The following is a 22,070-nucleotide window of genomic DNA, read 5'->3' as shown; positions in this document are numbered from 1 at the left end:
GCAAATAAAAAACAAGGCTTGTTTTGTGGGCATTTAGGGGTACTCACAGAATATATCTGTAGCTATGTAGCTATTGTGTTATGTTTCTTAAAAATAAAAAAATAAAAGAACTTAAAAGAAAGCATTAAATAAAATTCAAACTCAAAGCAAGATCCTCTAGTTCACATAATACATTGTTGAGGAGGGTTTCTTCTATTTTTTGTGCCTCCGTTTTAAAAAGTTTTAATAACTCAAAATTTAAACTTAAGAGTCAAAATAAAACTGTTATATATGATCTACATCATTTTATCTATGCACGTGTAAAAAATCATGTAATTCCAATTTCATTTTGATTGTCATCAAGAGCTTCTAAAAAATGTATTAATGTAGATAATTTAGAGACGTTGATTTTTCAACTTATTGATTCACATAAAAACAAAATTGAAATGTGATATTTTTTTATGAGCACATTGAGAAAATAACATATATCACATCCAACGGTTTTATTTTGACTTATAAGTTTTAGATTTTCAACTATTAAAGTTTTTAAAAATGAAGGTATGATTTAGACATAAAAATAGAGGCATTTGAACTCTCCTCATTACAACAAAGTAGACACTTTTTGCGAGGAAAAAAAGTGCATTTATGACGGTAGTCCGTCGCAAAAAGAAAAAACTGAACAATGAGAGTATATAGCTACAGATATAACACTACAGATATATTCTGTGAGTACCCCTAAATGCCCACAAAACAAGCCTCTTGTTTTTTATCTGCCTTGCACTAGGGGATTACAAAATCCTATTCGTGTTGGTTGTAATCAATAGGTACTAATTAACTACCCTTTGCGTGACCTCTTTGCCCCTGCTTTGAATCTACATCCTTTTCTTCACCCATCACTTTCCTTTACAAATTTATCATTTATACTTTACACCTATTCTGATCACAAAAGATACAACTCAGAACTCTCTCTTCTATTTCTCCACATAACCGATCTCTTCTTTTCCATTCAATCATCTCTCCATGGGAATCTGTTTCACAAAAGTCTATGACATTCCCATCACCTCTCCCTCCCCATCTTCTCCTCCTCAACCTGTCATCAAACCGAGATATTCACCCAAATCCATGTCATTGCCTAAAAGTCACTCACAAAATGGGACGGTTTTGGAGAAACCCATGGTGGATGTGAATACATTGTTTATACTCGAACGAGAGCTTGGTCGCGGGCAGTTTGGGGTCACGTATCTTTGCACCGAGCGTGCAACTGGAAAAACGTATGCATGCAAATCAATTTCTAAGAGAGAGCTCGTTAGCGAGGGTGACATAGATGATTTTCGAAGAGAGGTGAGTTAGTGACCTCATGATTTGTGAGTAATTATAGATTCAAATAATCACCGTTACTACTGGGAACATCTCTTTGAGCATAAGATATATAATTCGGTGAAATTATTAATGAATAAGGCTTGGGTATTGTGAATAGCATAAGGACATCCGTGTTACGGCTTCAAAAAACATATCAAATAAATTTCAAATTTTGATCTAAATAGCTCAGTAAATTAGTTATATAATGTATAATACTAATTTTTACTATTTTTTATGATTTATGAAAAATGACAAAAAAATGACTTAAAAATAAAAGAAAATTATCAATATTTTAAGTTATTTTTTGCTATCTTTTATAAATCATAAAAATAGTAAAAATTGGTATTCTACAAATTCATTATATAACCAACTTACGGAGCAACTTAAATCAAAGTTTGAAGTTTATATAATAGAATTTTGAAGCCGTAGCCCGAATAGTCTTATGCTATCTATAGAATTTTGAAGCCGTACCCAAGCCTTACTCATTATTAATTATATATCACTTAATGCGGGTCTTGTATAACAGAACAATCAACTTTATACTTTTAAGGTGATGATCATGCAACACTTGACGGGTCAGCCAAACATAGTCGAATTCAAAGGTGCTTTTGAGGATAGTAAAAATGTGTATCTGGTAATGGAGTTGTGTGTCGGTGGGGAGTTGTTTGATCGGATAACAGACAAGGGAAACTACACGGAGGCGAAGGCAGCAGCAGTGTGCCGCGACATTGTGACTGTCGTGCATGTGTGCCATTTCATGGGTGTAATGCATCGCGACCTAAAGCCCGAGAACTTTTTGCTTGTAAGTCAAGATGAGGATGCTGAAATCAAGGTGATCGATTTCGGGCTCTCGGTTTTATCGAAGAAGGTAATCCAATTATGATATATAGTAGCTTTATTCAAAGATGAAATGATTTCTCAGCTCAGTTATGCTTTTCTTTAGAATTGAATCCCCTCTAGCCCTCATGAAAGATTTTGCGTACATAAAATTTAATATGCATCTTTACCTAATAGCCGCCGATGTTTAAAGGGTAAAAAGGTCATTTAGAACACTAGTATCAATTTGAGTATCTTTTTTGTATGGAATTTTTTTTATCGTAATTGATAATCTGCATTTCTTTTAGTCTTCAATTACTCTGTACAATAAATACAAATTATTTATTTCATTCATTAATATTTTAAATTGACCAAAATATCCTTCCCTGAATAAACAAGGGAATTTCCAAAGATTCTCATTAAATTTAACCTAGGATGTACTTTAAAATTGAATGTACAAAAAATACTTAGATGTGCATTAGAAGTATCATGACAAAAAAAACATGGATGTCTGACTTGTAAGTCTTTCCACATGTAGATTTTAACATTCCTTTATAATAATGGATCAACATAATTTATTTGAGATTACAGAGGCCATGACATTTCTATAACATGTAAATCCAACTTTTGGAATATGTAATCCATGCAGGAAAAATATACCGTGACCGGGTAGGCAGTCCATATTATGTAGCACCAGAGGTGTTACAAAGGAGTTATGGAAAGGAGATCGATGTATGGAGCGCCGGGATTATTTTGTACATCCTTTTATCCGGCGTAACTCCATTTTGGGCAGGTCTCAGATTTATACAAATTATTTAGCTTTTTTCTAAAAACTTAAAATGTCTTAATTCTGAACAACATTGTAGCAAATTACATATTTACTGATGGCGATCATATCATGGCAAATTTGCAAGTGAGTAATCATGAACAAGGAAGCATGTTCTGGAGCAGATCACAGTTGGAAGATCCAGGTCCAAGTCAATTTGCAATTAATTCCTGAAATAGTTTTCTGGACAGATTCAAAACAGGCCAGTATTTTGTGCATAACTTTCTCATACGGACTCCAAATTTAGTGATTTAAATTTCTGTGGAAAGCTTGTGAAATGGGCTACAACTTTGATGTTTTGGGTTTCTTCAGATTCCAGATTCCACTAGGTGATGGATGCGTGTGAACAGAACGTGGTCATTGAAGAGTTATCTAGTCAGCAGTTTTAAATATTTTCTTGAGTCTTGTAGCAACTTCTGGAATGTCCAGGAGAGTCTTTTGAGTTTCTCTAGATTTTATTATATTTTGGTAACAGCAATATTAGTTAATGTTATATTAATTATCTAAGAAACTTTCTAGAGTTGTAAGGAGGCTATATAAAGCCCCTAGTATAATGTAAGAAACAGAAAATTATGAAATAGATGAAAAGTTTATCTTTGAGTTAAGTTTATTTCCTCTTTAATCTTGCTGTGAGTTGAGAGTATCCTCCAGTTGTGATTTTATAGTTGAACGTGTGCGCGTCTTTGAACAATTATAGCTTGAACGCTATCAGTTGGTATCAGAGCTCTAGGTTGAAGATGGTGCGACCTAGAACACGCAACAACACTAACCGACAAGAGCAAGAGACACGTGACATGCGAGACATTGAGGTGAATGAGTTGAGACAGGTTGTCCAACAACTCCAGCAGCGTCTAGAGCGCGTGGAGGCCTCTGGGCGAGACCGCGATGACTCCTATCGTGGCTCAGATGGCGAAACATACCGTGACGATGATGAAGAATACAACCCCTTCCACGACAACCACACAGTGGCGTCCAGTGATGAAGAGGCTCCCCATCAGCGACACACCCGAAGGAACCAGCAGGTTCGACGGGCTTTTAATCTAAAGGCGGATATTCCGGTGTATGAAGGACGTATACAACCTGATGAGTTCATAGATTGGCTCAACACGGTTGAACGTGTCTTTGAATACCAAGATATCCCTGAGGAAGAGAAGGTGAAAATTGTTGCCATCAAATTGAAGAAACATGCATCTATTTGGTGGGAGCAGCTGAAAATGAAGCGAGCCCGTGAGGGTAAGCAGAAAATTAGAACTTGGGAGAAAATGGTGAAAGAGTTGCGGAAGAAGTTTCTGCCCGAAGGTTACTTGCAAGAGGCATTTATGCAACTACATGGCTTTGTTCAAGGTGACAAAACGGTGGCAGATTACACTGAAGAGTTAGACCATCTCATGCTAAAGTGCGGTGTTGTAGAACCTGAAGAGCAAACCATTGCACGATATCTTCGTGGACTTCGCAAGGAGATTCATGATGTGGTAACTCTACAGCCCTTTATTTCTTATCATGATGTCTTTAAGCTTGCTACAAAAGTAGAAAAGCAGTTCAAGGAGAAAGAAGTCAGAAAATCAGCAAGCTTTGGTGGTAGCCGAACTTTCAGCCGTGATTATTCAACTAACCGGGGAAGCAATTCACAAACAGCCAAGCCAACAGCAAATAAGGTGACTCAACCTCCAGCAAAGGTAGTGTCGGCTGGACCTTCTAGACTCACATCTAAAACTGTCCAATGCTATCGTTGCAAAGGGTACGGTCACATAATGTCTGAATGCCCAAATCAGCGGGTGTTTACCATTGTTGAGGAGCCACTAGAAGATGAGCATGTGGAATTTGATTCTCCACCCGTTTTTGATGAGCCAACAGAACATGAGGATGTCATTTATGGAGATACGGGTGAGATGTTGGTGATTAGACGTGCCTTAAACTCCAGCCCAGTTCAAGATGATGTATGGCTTCGCAACAACATCTTTCATACGCGATGTACTTCACATGGAAAGGTATGTGATGTTATCATTGACAGCGGGAGTTGTGAGAATGTTGTTTCTGAAACTATGGTGCAAAAACTGCCACTCAAAACTGAAAAGCACCCAAAGCCGTATAAACTTTCTTGGTTGCAAAAGGGTAAATCGGTGCAAGTTGACCAGCGTTGTTTAGTAAATTTTTCTATTGGTGAAAAGTATCGGGATGAGGTATGGTGTGATGTAGTTCCTATGGATGCTTGTCACTTACTTTTGGGAAGGCCTTGGCAGTTTGATAGAAAGGTGTATCATGACGGTTTTAAGAATACATATTCTTTTGAGATGAATGGTGTTAAAATTATTTTGGGCCCTTCCAAGATGGACATGATGTCAAAACCAACCCTTAAGAACAGCAATTTCATTCTCTCAAAATCTGAATTTGCTGAACTTTTTGAGGAATCCCAACTAGCTTTTGCATTGGTGGTAAAAGAAGTTCAGCAGGAAAGCCAGAAAATTCCAGAATTATTGGAGCCTTTACTTGAACAGTTCCGGAACCTTGTTCCCGATGAAATTCCAGCAGGTTTACCTCCTATGAGAAGTGTGCAACATTGCATAGACCTAGTCCCTGGTGCAGTATTGCCAAACAAGGCAGCCTACCGAATGAACCCAACAGAAAATGCCGAGTTGCAGCGGCAAGTAGATGAGTTGCTGAGCAAAGGTTTGGTGCGAGAAAGCATGAGTCCTTGTGCAGTTCCAGCCTTGCTTGTGCCAAAGAAAGATGGTTCATTTCGCATGTGTGTGGATAGTAGAGCGGTAAACAAGATCACTATCAAGTACCGCTTTCCTATTCCTCGTCTTGATGACATGCTAGATCAACTAAATGGAGCTAGAGTGTTTTCAAAGATTGATCTTAGGAGCGGGTACCATCAGATTCGTATGAGACCTGGTGATGAATGGAAGACGGCGTTTAAAACACGTGATGGATTGTTTGAGTGGTTGGTGATGCCATTCGGACTTTCTAATGCTCCTAGTACTTTTATGAGACTAATGAATTTGGTTTTTAAGCCTTTTATTGGCAGATTTGTGGTGGTATATTTTGATGACATACTCGTGTATAGCACGGGTGCAGCAGAGCATTTGGAGCACCTCCGCCAAGTCTTTGAAGTGCTGGCTGAACAGAAACTCTACGTCAATCTGAAGAAGTGTGAGTTTCTAACCCACAGCTTGGTGTTTCTAGGCTATATGGTTTCAGCCGATGGCATTCATGTTGATCCTTCCAAGATTGAAGCCATTCTCTCATGGCCAACTCCAGCCAACATTCATGACATAAGGAGCTTTCATGGACTGGCCTCATTCTATCGCCGGTTCATTCGTGATTTCAGCACTCTTGTCTCACCAATCACCGAGTGCTTAAAGGGTGGTGTGTTCAAATGGACAAAGGAAGCTCAAACCAGCTTTGAGCTCATCAAGGAAAAGATGACAGCAGCCCCTATCCTTTCTCTGCCCAATTTTGAAAAGATTTTTGAGCTTGAATGCGATGCATCTGGTGTAGGCATTGGTGCAGTTCTCAATCAAGAAGGACGGCCTATTGCCTTCTTTAGTGAGAAACTTTCAGATTCGCGCAAGAACTACACGACATATGACAAGGAGTTTTATGCAATTGTGCGCGCTCTTGGGCATTGGAGACATTATCTCATTTCCAAGGAGTTCATCCTCTACTCCGATCACGAGGCACTGAAATTTATTAATGGACAGCACAAGCTCAAGCCGAGGCATGCAAGATGGGTGGAATTTCTGCAAGGCTACACATTCCACATCAAACATAAAAGTGGAGTTTCAAATCAGGTGGCAGATGCTTTAAGTAGACGACATTCCTTGTTATCCACAATGAAGGTAAATGTTCCGGGGTTTGAATTGATCAAAGAGTTGTATGCTGAAGATGAGTTATTTGGCAAGGTGAAAACTGAATGTGCAAAGGGACCATATAAAGAGTTTATGGTGAAGGATGAGTATCTCTTCTATGGCAACCGATTGTGCATTCCAAATTGTTCTTTGCGGTGGCAGATTATTAAAGAAGTTCATGATGGTGGATTAAGTGGTCATTTCGGGCGAGATAAAACTGTTGCTTTACTCCAAGACCGCTTCTATTGGCCAAAATTGATAAGAGATGTGAACCATTACATTCTGAGGTGCCGCACTTGTCATCTAGCGAAAACCAAATCCCAAAATTCTGGACTTTACACCCCCCTTCCTGTACCTATTGCACCTTGGGAAGATGTGAGTATGGACTTTGTTATGGGACTACCCCGAACTCAACGCAGCAAAGATTCAATCATGGTGGTGGTTGATCGCTTCTCTAAAATGGCACACTTTGTTCCTTGTGCGAAAACCATGGATGCCACTAATATAGCAGATCTTTATTTCAAGGAGATAGTGAAGTTGCATGGCATTCCAAAAACCATCACATCTGATAGAGATCCGAAGTTTGTTGGACATTTCTGGAGAACTCTTTGGCGCAAGATGGGAACAAAGCTGCAGTTTAGTTCATCATATCATCCTCAGACAGATGGACAAACTGAAATTGTGAATCGAAGTTTGGGCAATCTGTTGAGAAGTTTAGTGGGTGATAACATACGCCAATGGGACCTTGTTCTACCTCAAGCTGAATTTGCTTACAATAGGTCCAGCAGCAAGACAACTGGTAAAAGCCCATTTGAAGTGGTGTATGGATACAATCCAAAGTCTCCTCTTGACCTTGTTTCATTACCAGTCAACCAGAGTTATAGTACAGATGCAGATGAGCGAGCTAAGGCAATCAAAAACTTGCATGAACAAGTTAGAAAGAGGATTGAAAAACAGAATCAGAAGTATGAAAGGCAAGCGAACAAGCACCGCAGGGCTGTAATTTTCAAAGAAGGTGATCTTGTGTGGGTGCATTTGAGCAAGGAAAGGTTTCCACCGGGTCGTCATGCAAAACTCAAACATCGTGGCGATGGACCATTTAAAATTCTGCAACGCATAGGAGACAATGCATACAAGGTGGAGCTACCAGGAGATTATGGTGTTTCAGCCACATTCAATGTGAAGGATCTTACTCCATACCATGGCGAAAATGAGCCGAACTCGTGGGCGAGTTCTTTTCAACCGGGGGAGAATGATGGCGATCATATCATGGCAAATTTGCAAGTGAGTAATCATGAACAAGGAAGCATGTTCTGGAGCAGATCACAGTTGGAAGATCCAGGTCCAAGTCAATTTGCAATTAATTCCTGAAATAGTTTTCTGGACAGATTCAAAACAGGCCAGTATTTTGTGCATAACTTTCTCATACGGACTCCAAATTTAGTGATTTAAATTTCTGTGGAAAGCTTGTGAAATGGGCTACAACTTTGATGTTTTGGGTTTCTTCAGATTCCAGATTCCACTAGGTGATGGATGCGTGTGAACAGAACGTGGTCATTGAAGAGTTATCTAGTCAGCAGTTTTAAATATTTTCTTGAGTCTTGTAGCAACTTCTGGAATGTCCAGGAGAGTCTTTTGAGTTTCTCTAGATTTTATTATATTTTGGTAACAGCAATATTAGTTAATGTTATATTAATTATCTAAGAAACTTTCTAGAGTTGTAAGGAGGCTATATAAAGCCCCTAGTATAATGTAAGAAACAGAAAATTATGAAATAGATGAAAAGTTTATCTTTGAGTTAAGTTTATTTCCTCTTTAATCTTGCTGTGAGTTGAGAGTATCCTCCAGTTGTGATTTTATAGTTGAACGTGTGCGCGTCTTTGAACAATTATAGCTTGAACGCTATCATTTACCATTTTAGACTCTTATGTTTTTATCTGGTTCATTCTGGTTAGTGCTGGTACATACTTCTGAAAATGAAATTCTCTACGTGCAATGAACAATGTATATCATGTTAACTAAAATTTTCTGTATGACGGGAGGGGGGGGGGGGGGGGGGGGGGGGGCGGGGAGAGGATTATGAAATGATTCATTTTTGGGTAGCAACAATTTTGGACATTAGGTACCCATAGAGGTAAATACCGGTACACAGCTGACCTTCTTCCATTTCATTTTATTCTCAACTTGGTATGTGTTTTATGCAAAAATAGGTGTTTTACATGGGTGAAGATTTTGACATAGCAGCTTCATTTAATTCAAGCAGTGCATGGACAATAGAGTTAAAACAACGCTGCATGAATCAAAAACTTCTCTGTCAAAATATTTACTCGTTTTACATCCCAATTTTCAGTACAGAAAGCAATAGAGGTGAACCCAAAGTACAATTAATTGCTAGATACAATTAATTACTAGATCACACAAACTTGTACTACTGAAGTAAATTATTTGATATAATATTTAATGCCAATTGTAATGTAACAGAAACTGAGAAGGGAATTTTTGATGCCATATTACATGGAGATATCGACCTAGAATCAGAACCGTGGCCTTCTATCTCTGAAAGTGCAAAAGATCTCGTAAGAAAGATGCTCACAAAAGATCCTAAAAAACGAATAACCGCTGCTGATGCACTTGGTAACTATTTCAGAATTTACAATGCTCTTACAATGAACCAACCTAGAACATTTAATTTATTTTCCTACAGTTCAGGTCAATCACAACACTATGTCAACCCAACCTAAAGAACAATTAAAGTAATGCTTTGTGTAGGACACTCATAAATTTTTCCTTTATACTTAATTATATAAAAATGATTATGAAAATAACTTAATATGTCTTGAGAAGCTAGCCTGTTGAAGTACTAGACCAATCATTATCCATACCATTATGTACCATTATATACCAACACAAGCTATACAATTCAACAGTCAACTAATTTCTGGTACCCGCCAATTGAAATGTCATATGTGGCGTTACCAGACTCGTCAAACTGCATATGTTCAGGTTATAGTATTACTGATATAACAGTTAACAAAGTCTCTAATTAATGTATATTGTTCTAATCATCTCCAACATATATGTAAAGAGCATCCATGGCTCAAGGAAGGCGGTCTAGCAACTGACAAACCTCTCGATAGTGCTGTCCTTCTTAGAATGAAGCAATTTAGGTCAATGAACAAGCTTAAGAAATTAGCACTCAAGGTCTTAATTTTTTAACCCAATTAATTAATCTGATTCAACCCTGGAATCTTTAGTCAAGTAAAAATCCTATGCTGAATACCAGTACTTACATTATAATTCATCAACTCAGGTTATTATATTGTGAATCAGGTGACATAGAAAATGACAACAAATACTTGCTTAATATCTACAGCTATGTAAGTAGGGCTTACAGTAAACAAATTCAACAGAGTTCAACAAATACTTGCTTAAGGCTTTCATTCAACAAAGTTCAAAATTTATACAATTTTCAAATGGGTATCTATAATTAATGATAATATTTTCACTTTTAAAGGTTATAGCTGAAAATTTATCTGAAGAGGATGTAAAAGGATTGAAGCATATGTTTAGCAGCATGGATACTGATAGAAGTGGTACTATCACCTTTGAAGAGTTAAAAACTGGTTTGAAAAGACTTGGATCAACAGTAACAGATGTTGAAGTGCAGCAACTTCTAGAAGCTGTAAGTAATCATTATATTGGTTTAGAAATTAAGTAAATTATGCTGGCAATCCTTCATGAAATCAATACTAATTTTGTCCTTACAAAATGTATGGGGGCATCTTTTGTTCTATTTATTACTGATAAGGATTATTTCAGAAAACAATGTGATTGTTTCAAAAAAGGTCATGATTCATGATTTTTTATTCACTAGTTATGTATCCTACAGTAAACTCCATTAATGTTCCTATCCTATAAAAATTCCCAGCAGTTCATATATAGTTATAGAAAGGGCTTGATATACACAAATCACACTACTTATAGTTATACCATCACCGTACCACATTTATTTAGCCGGTCACACATTTGTTTATGCATTCTCAACACCAATGCAATCAATGTAAATAACGAAGGAAATAGTGTGAATAATAAACTATCCAACATGAATAATGAAACAAAACAATCAATATGAATTATGAAGTTAACAAGATGAATAATGTACAAAGCAATCAATGTGAAACATAAAATACAGAATGGATAATCAAACACAGCAATTATATCCATACCAGTAACAAGTTTCACTTTAAAGTTGTTTCTTTTTCAATTTAGAATACTTACTCTAAATGTGTATCTTTCATTTTTTTTTTTAAATAAGTAAAATTACCCACAATACTAACAAGTAATGAGTGGAATGAAATTTCTAGCTACTTAGTCAAAGTTTATAATCAAAAATAGAATTTCTCCAAATCAAAAGTATAATTGCTCTAGTGATCGTTTGCAGGAAAAACAATATTGTCAAACTGCATAATAAAAGCTATCAATGTGAACAATGAAGCAAGCAATGTAAAAATAAATCATACAACATAAATAATGAAGTAAAGCAATCAAAGTGAATAATAAAGCCAACAAACTAAATACCATAGTAATCAATGGGAAACATAAAATACAGACTGAATAAAATAATCAATCAGATCAGTACCGGTAACTAATTTATCTGCATATTGAATGGTACCAAGTTACCAAGGACCTCTAAGCTTGTTTCTCTATCAATCTAAGGTACTTAAAATGTTTGTCTTTTATTTTTTTTATAAATAAGTAGAGTTATCCACGATACTGACGAGTATCGAGAGAAATAAGTGATCATTTGTATTGTATCGAGAAACAAAAATTAAAGAAATGAATAATACCAACCCATATTGTGACACTAATAAATAAAGTGATCAATATAAATAACAAAACAAACGATATGGATTTAATTAGAAAGCTTATGAAAGATTAGGAACCATTTTGATAACATAATGTCCAGATTAATTAATTACCTCATTTCCTCTGATTGTTAAATTTTGTTTATCTATTATTACTTGGTTGATTGTATATAGGCTGACGTGGACAATAGCGGGACCATAGATTACCTCGAGTTCACCACAGCCATGATGCATCGCCATAAGCTGGAGAAGGAAGAAAACTTGGTTAAGGCATTTAAACACTTTGACAAGGATAATAGTGGGTATGTATCTCTTAAACTTTCTTATATATTGCACATTACATCTCATAATTCAATCCAATTCAATATCCAACGCAAATGCATTTTTTTTCACAAATCCAAAAACTGACCTTTGAAAAATAGAAATAAGAACTCGCCGGTTAAAACATTTTTGGTGCAGTTTCATGGTTGTTCCTCAAAAATTTAGAAATGAATCATTTGTTCTCACAAACCAGCAAATTAGAAAATTCAACATTTCTTACACATGATATCTATTTTTTTTAATAAAATGTAATATGGGAATTTTATAAATATAAAATGAGTTATATTAGAAAAGATAATTAATTGGATAAATTTTGTGAGAAGAGTAAATATGATATTATAAAAAGGAAAAATTAAAACATACATACTTCGGAAGTATTTGAAAGATATATATTCCCTCTAACAGAAAACCACATAAAATATATCGGCTTGAATGAAACATCCATTGTTATGAGAAAAAAAAAAAAAAAACCCACATAAAAGGTAGTTGAAAAATATATATTCTTATAACGAAAGCCCAGTCTTTATTAGATATCAAAAGGCCTGTATTTTACACAAGCCCCCAACATTAACATCAAACCACCAAACATTTTTGTTAATACATCTCTCCTATAATAAACATTATCTGGTTATCACAAAGGATGTCCCGATTTTTTTATTTATATCCAAAAAAATATATAAATTTAAAAAACTAACCAAACCGGAAAAAAAAATTTCGGTTTCAATACCAATTTCCGGAAAAAAAATTTTCCGGAAATTGGATCATAAATCCGGAATAATTTTTTCCAGATTTAGGATTTTTTTTTTTTTAGGAATTTTTTTTTCGGATTCTTTTTTTTCATTTTTCAGTTTTTATTTATAATTTATTTATTTTTTGTATTGAAGTATTACAAATATTTAATATATTTTTTAAAAAATAGATGGAATACTATATAATTTGATTTATTCGAAAGACTGCTACAAATAATCCGGATCAACATTTTTCATGCCGAATTTTTTACGGCCGTAAAAAAAAATAATATAATATAATATATGTATATATGTATATGTAATATAATATATGTATATGTATATGTAATATAATATATGTATATGTATATATAATATAATATATGTAATATAATATATGTATATGTATATATAATATAATATATGTATATATATGTATATATAATATAATATATATGTTAAAAATTTTATTCAACCCGAACTGTTCACCAAAAATTTTTATTCGATCCGAACCGTTCAAAAAACAGTGATTTTCTACCCATCTTAAAAAATAGTAAAAAAATTTCATCCCTAACCATATTTTAATATGGATATCATGTTGAACGGTTCGGATTGACAATTTAGACTTTGAATATGAAGAAAATGAAGATATAAAATATGAGGTATGATGAGGTATAAAAAAAATGAGGCATTGGAACCCTCGTTCAACGGTAGGCATTCAACGATCGGTATTTTCAAAGTTTTCAAAGTTTTCAAAGTCCAAACAGTCGATCCAAACCATTCAACATGATGGATATTTTAAAATGTGCTTGCAGATCAAATTTTACATTTTTCTAAATTTTTTTACTATTTATTAAGATGGGTACAAAAATTCAATGGTCTGAATATAGCGATTTTGTTAAATACTTAATAAATAGTAAAAAAATTCAAAAATATAAAAATTTGATATGCAAGCACATTTTAACATATATATTATATTATATATACATATATATACATATATTATATTATATATACATATATATACATATATTATATTATATATACATATACATATATCATATTATATATACCTATACATATACATATACATATACATATATTATATTATATTAATTTTTCTTACGGTCATAAAAAATCCGGCATGAAAAATGTTGATCCGGATTATTTGTAGCAGTCTTTCGAATAAATCAAATTATATAGTATTCCATCTATTTTTTTAAAAATATATTAAATATTTGTAATACTTCAATACAAAAAATAAATAAATTATAAATAAAATCTGAAAAATGAAAAAAAAATATCCGAAAAATAAAATTTCCTTAAAAATAAAATTTCCTAAAAAAAAAATCCTAAATCCGGAAAAAATTATTCCGGATTTAGGAAAAAAAAGAAAAAAAAAATCCTAAATCCGAAAAAAATTATCCGGATTTAGGATCCAATTTCCGGAAAAAAAATTTCCGGAAATTGGTATTGAAACCGGAAAATTTTTTTCCGGTTTGGGTAGTTTTCGAAAAAAACAAGCGGTTTAGTTAGTTTTTTAAATTTATATTTTTTTTGGATATAAATAAAAAAATCGGAGGATGTCTCTTTCGTTCAATATTAATATATATATGCAGTGTTTTAAAAATCGGTCTATTCGGGCGAATATTCGTATTCAATTGAAATCCGAATAGAAAATAAGTATTCGGTCCAATATACGGTTTTGAATATTCGGCCGAATTGAGATCAATATATGAATATTTTAGTATTTCATTTAGAATGAGATGAGGATCGACATTTTAACATTTCATCACCAGTTTAACATCATCACCAGTTTAACATATAAAGTTAATCGTAAATACTTTCTTTGTATACAAATTAATATGAATTTTTATTTTAAAATCTGCATATATAAATTCGAATAAAAATCCGTATATGCGGCCGCATACCGTATATGCGATGGCTTTCCAAATACCTTATAAGAACCAATTTTTAAAACACTGTATATATGTAGGGCTGGCAAAAAAATTCGTAGTTCGTGATTCGATTCGGGTTTGATTCGAGTTTAATTCGATTCGAAATGGGTTCGAATTGAAACGAACCAAACCAGGTTCGGTTCGAAATTAATTCAAACCAAACTCAAACCTAGCCTGGTTCGATCGAAATAGGCTCAGTTACTTTTATGGTTCGAATCTCATAATAACATCGGTCGTCCATTTACCTGATGAAATTAAAATCCAAGATAGAGAGTCATAATTTAACTTAGCCGACACTCCCTCGCTCTCAAATCTCAATAACCTAGTTCTCTCTCCACCTCTCCCTAACTCACTCTCCCTCTAGCTCTAAAATCTAGCCGACGCTCTCGGCGACTAACTGTCTCTCCGGCTGTCACTCCTCTCTCCGGCCTAGATGACTGTCTCTCCTCTCTCTTCGGTCGTCTCTCATAGTTCATACCAGGAAAGCCGTCTCTGGTGTATTTTTTTCATGAACAATTTTTTCAACTTAAAAACATTTATTTCATAGTTCATACCGGTAAAAGGAAGCCATGTGAATTTTGTCCCGCGAGAAAAAATTAATGTATAAACTACCGGTATAACTAGGGCAGCTAAAAAATAATTTAGTTCGTGATTCGATTTGGGTTCAATTCGAAAAATGTGTAGTTCGCAATTAATTCGATTCGAAATGGGTTCGGTTCGAAATGAATCAAACCAGGTTCGGTTCGAAATTAATTCAAACCAAACTCAAACCTAGGGTAAGTTCGGTTTGGTTCGATTCGTTGCCACCCCAATATATATGCGATATTAATACAATATATGTGAATTAGGTTTATCACAAAAGATGAACTACAGCAAGCCATGAGCGAGTATGGAATGGGTGATGATGCAATCATAGATGATGTGCTCAACGAAGTAGATATTGATAAGGTACAGATTTTTTTTTTTCCTCTTCTTCCTTGATCTTTTTTTTTTATTTTGGAAACTATAATACATTTTTTTAAGAAGGGGAATTGATATATTATGTTTTGTTGGGTGTCATAAAAAAATAACTGAGATAATTTACAGCGTAAATAATTTACAGTAATAAATCGAACTAGAATGATGTTATAAAAGTGGATATGCCTTTAATTTAGAAAACATTTTTTTTGGTTAAATTTAGAAGAGATCCAATAAAAATTTGTAGTGTTATAAGAACCAATCTTTGATCTAATGGCTAAAGATAATGTTCAATGTGTGAAAGAAATCACATGGTCAAAATTCGAAGGGGTTTTTTTTTATGGATATTTAAAGGCGGAAAGTTTGCTTTTCCATTACAATCAGTGTTGTAAAAACATCTCTTTAGGCCGATTAATCGGTCAATTAGTCGTTGGCTGTGATTAAACCGTTATGGATTTTCTCGACTAATCGGCCACTTATTTCCAATTATGACTAATTATTCTCGATTATTTTCAATTAATCGTTTGACAATAATCTCGATTATATTTTTTTTATTAATCGTTTGACCGCATACCGTTATTTACAACACTAACTACAATTAATATCACCACCTGGTAAAGAGAAACAAAAAATAGGGAAAAAAAAAGTAGAGAGAAAATTAAATAGGAAGAGTATTCTCAAATCCGATATTCATTTAGTATAGTTGTAATTTTACACGTACAAAAGTTTCGTTATGACTAAGATCCAGCAAAAAGTTTCTGTTAATAGTAAACTAATTGGATTGTGCCATTTCTCAAAATTTTATTAATGAATACACCGATGTTGATGTTGCATAAATAATTTTTCTTAATTAATTATTGCACCAAAAGACTAACAAAAAAGAATTATTTTCCACTATTTATTTTTTTCAAAGAAATATTGTTAACCTTAATTTGTTGCGTTTGATTGTAGGATGGGAAAATTAACTATGATGAGTTTGTCGCCATGATGAGAAAAGGAATTCATACCTGACTTCAGCCAAGAAGATACCTCTTACTGTAAATATCAAGCATTTGAATAATGAACTAAAATATCAAGGGCACAGGTACACGTAAAATTTAATTGTTCGGTAAAATGCTTAACGATCCCAGCAATTGTTAGAAAATATTTTACCTCTATATATAACCCTTAGAGGAGGAAGAGACAGGAAGCCATTACAAGATTTCAATGGAGCATCGCCATTAAGGCCACTGTCAAATTCTACAGGCACAGTTGTCAAAGGAGTTGGTGCTTCTCCCTGGTACATTGCATCAGCTCTCCACTCTCCAGTACCTTAATCCAAACTTCTCCTCAAATTGTTTAGTCATCTCATTCAAACCGTTATGGAGCTTCTTCCCAACAGATCTGTCAGAATCAGTGTCATCGATCGTGTTGTAAAACCTCCCTGAGAAGTAGCCTATAATGGCCTAGTTGGAGATTGATACTGTTTCTTATATATGTTGTTAAGTAAATTGAACAGCCTAAGAGGCTCAACAATGGTAGACGTTTCCGAAAACCTTGAAAGAGAGACTGGAAGAATTAATGCATATCAGGCAATGAACCACAATGCGAGCAGGTAACTCGGTAGGATTTGGCAAAAAAATATTATTTTCATTGCTGAGGTCACTAAGATGCTCTTCAGTCTAGCTGGATAATTACTACATATACAAAGCTCCTCGATGTCTCGATGAGAGCCAAGTAAACCGAAACTATTGCATTATATATATATATTTCAACTAAACCGAAACAAAAGGCAGTAACAGAGGCAGAGGTGCGTAAGAGGGGAGGGGGAAGTAGGGGATGGAGAAAGGCTTGGGCAAAGAGAAGTTAGCTGGGAGAGGGAAGCGAATTGCACGAAAAAAAAAAAATTAGGAGAGGAGAGAGAAAAGAAGAAATATTTAGTGAAATAATTGATGCCTAAATAATTCATGGTTTAGGTCTCAATCAAATACCTCCATATATATATATAGCGTAACTGGCCCCAATAATGCGCCAATTTATTATTTTCCAATGACATTTAACTTGCTACCTATGTTATGTAACAAAGAAGCGGTACAGAATTTGAACTATTGGTATCTATTATTACAAAGTCAAGGATATGTTGTTTAGTAATATTAAAATTCCATGGAATCTAAATTTTGTAATAGAAAATCCGGATTCCATGAGAGGAGGTCGTGTTCTTGACTTTGGGCAAAAAAAAAAAAATTTAGCATGTTCCTTAAGGCTGTGCTCCAAAAACAGTGTGCAGAGAGGAAGAGAAAGGAACAAGAAGGAAGGTAATTAATCAGCGCATCGTCACCTCCAAACAATATTTCATACACTCTAATTTGGGAGTAATTAACAAATCTCAACGAAATACACACCGTCATCACCTCCGAACAGTATCAATTCCCTTCCGCTCCCTCTACGATTCCCCGCTTTTGGAGCAGGTAATGAAGTCCGAACTGATTACGATTTGGTCGCTCTTCTCCTCCACTTGTCTTTCTTTTAATGAAGATCTCTTCTTCTTTACTGGAGCACAGCTTTAGAGCAGCTACTCTGGCAAATTTTCCAAAAAAAAAAAAAAAATAGAGCTCTTCATCAAAAGCTCCACGCAACCATCAAAATTATAAAAGGTGCACAATTACACGAAGCAAGCCAAGCAAAATAAAAAAAATAAAAAATAGCAGGTAAAGAAGAACGTGCTTACGCCGTATAGTTTCAGCATTTTTATTAAAATATATAGTTTAGTTGGAAGGTTCAATGGAATTGGAACCAAACCTTCCTATATATTATTTAGGATTGTAATCAGAACAAATAAGGACCGGATAATGTTAATGTTAAATTTGTATTTATTTTTTAATGAGTGGACACAAATACAAATGTAAATAGTAAATAAATGTTAAAGTTTAAAATTAAATTTGTCTTAAACAGATATGAAGTAAATAATTCATGAATATAAATACGAAACGAATAATTATTGGATAATGGAGCTATAAACTTAAAAATATAAATGCTTATTAAGAAAATTAAGACAAAAAAAAGAGTATGAAATGTGTGGGAATCGGAGAAAATAAGGAGTTCAGATACAAAAATGGAGGTGTTCGAAATGGAGAAGAGAACAAAAGAGGTATAGAAAAAAAAAAGTGAAGGCAGCACTATGCCAGCGAAGAACGGTCCAGAATTGTGTGATTTAGTCCCACATTGGATATTTAAATGAGATTGAAATTTTTATATAGGAATCTTGGGCTAGAGAGTTCAAGAATTTCAGTTTTTTGAATAGATATATACAATCACATATTCGTTCCGTTTATGGGTAAAAAATTTATCTGAAGCTGAATTCAAATGTTTTATGAACCGAAATTTTTAAAAATATCATTTTCTCAAAAATAATAAATCAAAAGACTAGAATTCTGTGAAATTTCAAAAAATAGCATGGCCGCATCTAGAAAATGCGGCCATTTTTCTCACTTTTTTTTTTTTTTTTTTGCCTTCTCGAGCGGTAGTTCAACCTAAAGAAAAAAAAAAGGGTGGCCGCACATAGGGGATGCGACCATACTATTTTTCGAAATTTCATAGAATCGTGGTCTTTTGGTTTATCATTTTTGAAAAAATGGTAGTTTTAAAATTTTCGGTTTTATGAATGAGAAGGGTTCAAATGCTCCATTTTTTGTGTCTCTATCATACCTCTATTTTTAAAAACTTCAATAACTCAAAATTTAAATTATAAATATCAAAATAAAACCACTAAATGTGATTTATGTTATTTTTTCTATATGCTCATAAAATATTATCACATTTCAATTTTGTTTTTATGTGAATTAATAAGTTGAAAAATCAACGTCTAGAAATTATCCACATTATAACATTTTTTTACAATCTCTTGATGACAACCAAAGCAAAGTTGAAATGTCGTAATATTTTACATGTGCATAGATAGAATGATGTAGATCATATCCAACGGTTTTATTTTAACTTTTAAGTTTCAAATTTTGAGTTATTAAAATTTAAAAAAATGGAGGCATAATGGAGGCACAAAAAGTGGAGGCATTTGAACCATCATCTTTATGAATATATAATAATAAATAGAGGAGGGATCAAGTTACAACAATTTTTGAGTTACAACAAGTTACAACAAGCATTTTTTTACATTTTCAAAGTCCAAATCGTTAAATGTGATATCTACAATAAAATGTGCTTGGGGACCAAATTTTACATTTTTTGGAATTTTTTTACTATTTATTAAGATGGGTACAAAATTCAATGGTATGAATTTGACTAGTTTTTGTACCCATCTTAATAAATAGTAAAAAAATTCCAAAAAATGTAAAATTTTGTCTTCAAGTACATTTTATTGTAGAGATCACATCTAACGGTTTGGATCGACGATTTGGACTTTGAAAATGTAGAAAATAGTTGTTGTAACTCAAAAATTGTTGTAACTTGATCCCTTCTCTAATAAATAGTTGAATCAGAATCCGAGAATTATCCACTTCATTTATCTACTAGTATCATACCCGTGTGTTGCAACGGGGACATATTATAAGAAACAAATATATCAATGAAAATAATAATTATCTAAAAATTAAAATACATGTTAATAGAAAATTTATATAATTCTGTATTTTTACTTAACTTTAATCGTGATCTCTGATAACAATTTGATGATGTGATGATTTTTTATTTTTAAGTACCAATAATATCAAATAATAGCTCGATTCGAATCTAATATCAAATATCATACAACAATTCAATATCAACATATAATATGATATCAAAAAACATAAATAAAAAGTGTTATCGTGTGTATGTATAGGATATATATACACACACACACATTCCAATTTATACTCTTCTTTGTTTCCAATTTAGAACACACACACATTGATATATTCTAAATTGTCCACACCAATATGTATAGAAACAAAGAAAGAGAAATAAGGAAATAAAAAAAATGATTTTCATTGTGATCCATATAGAAACGAAGAAGTAAGAAAACAATAAATAAGAAAATGGAAGGTGGAGTCTTCTCAATTGAAGATAAGAAATATGGAAACAAAAAAAATAAGGAAACGGATAAATATATCGCTAAATTTCAGAATTTATTCAATTTTAATTGTAACGTATCGTGTGACAGCATATGTGGTGGATGTGTTTTTAACTAAATTTAGACTTCTACACATAAAACAAATTTAGACTTCTATACATAAAACAGATGCATTTAATCAAAAGAAGACAAAATATGTAATTGGAGAGCTGAGATCAAATCCGAAGTTTTATCTCTCAATCGTAGTCGTTGGCGGATCGGACACCCAACGTGCTTAATAATAGAATAGAGATATTCAAGTTTTTAGGCCTGCTATTCTTGCTTCTATCCATAACAATAACGACTGTAGGAGAAAAAATCATTATGCAAGATCAATACTTTGTTTTAAAATTTTGAATGTTTATATTTTTTCAGGGGCGCCACTTTGCTTTAAAATTTTGAGTGTTTATATTTCTTCACGGACAAAAAGAAGTATTATCAGGAAAAAAGATTAAATATGTCAAATAATTTGTGAATTTAACCTTAAAATTCATTTTTGCGAAGTATGAGCTTTTGTTTAAGCATATTTTTTTTTAATTGCTCGGATGATTAATACTTATTGATCAAGGCTCGATAACGAGCTCGGAGTTCGGATATTTTTAATATTTTCATTCTTATTAAGTATGTAGATGTTCTAATCCATCAACGACTTTAATTAAAAAATGAAATTTCATATTGAATATCAATTTTTCGATCAAATATTCTGATTTTATGAATCTTTTTTATGCTCTTTTACGTGTAGAAGTCTAAATTTATTTAGATACGCACTCGCTACATGCAAATTGTATCATCTTTTTAATTGGTCCTGATTTCTTTCCATTTTTTAAATGTCATTTAAGATTTTTTTTTTACTTTATTTGATTGATAATTGATTGATGTCTTCGTTTCTTTCCATTTCTTTATATCATCTAAGGAATGTTATTTATCATTTAAAATATTTTTATGTATAAGATTTTTTATGAAAATATGTCAAAAAGAAAAAAATATATAACATATATGTCATTTAGAATAAATATTTTCATGAAAATGTCATATTTTATGAGATCTTTTTTGTTCTTTTATAATATGTCTCCGTTAAAGCGTACAGACACAATACTAGTATTTTTACTAAGTACGAAGTCTCACATTGCTTGTTGATGTGTTCATCTTTTTTAGATTATGAAAAAAAAAATGATACATAATGTTAATTTTTGTTTTATATGTTTATGATCATCTTTTTTTATGATTTTGTTCTTTCTTGGTAAGCTTGATTTTATTATACCAATTTTCTGCTGACAGGAATCAAGTTAATTAAACGTTGAACAAATATATGTTTGGTTTGTCTTCT

The 22,070-nt window shown here is 33.2% G+C and overlaps 1 protein-coding gene across 1 annotated transcript; it reads left to right on the top strand.

The window, feature by feature from the left end:
* The first annotated feature begins 999 nt into the window (after positions 1–999).
* On the top strand, positions 1,000–16,671 carry LOC144551859 (calcium-dependent protein kinase 29-like). The gene is made up of 9 exons (XM_078299958.1): positions 1,000–1,320; positions 1,889–2,206; positions 9,042–9,198; positions 9,313–9,465; positions 9,917–10,032; positions 10,346–10,513; positions 11,871–11,998; positions 15,552–15,651; positions 16,612–16,671. Exons 1-9 carry the CDS (start codon positions 1,000–1,002, stop codon positions 16,669–16,671), a joined length of 1,521 nt encoding a protein of 506 aa, XP_078156084.1.
* The last annotated feature ends 5,399 nt before the right edge of the window (positions 16,672–22,070 follow it).

Source organism: Carex rostrata, chromosome 3 (genome assembly GCF_964058835.1).
Source record: "Carex rostrata chromosome 3, lpCarRost1.2, whole genome shotgun sequence".
Classification (NCBI taxonomy): Eukaryota; Viridiplantae; Streptophyta; class Magnoliopsida; order Poales; family Cyperaceae; genus Carex; species Carex rostrata.
This window is presented reverse-complemented; position numbering and strand designations above follow the sequence as displayed.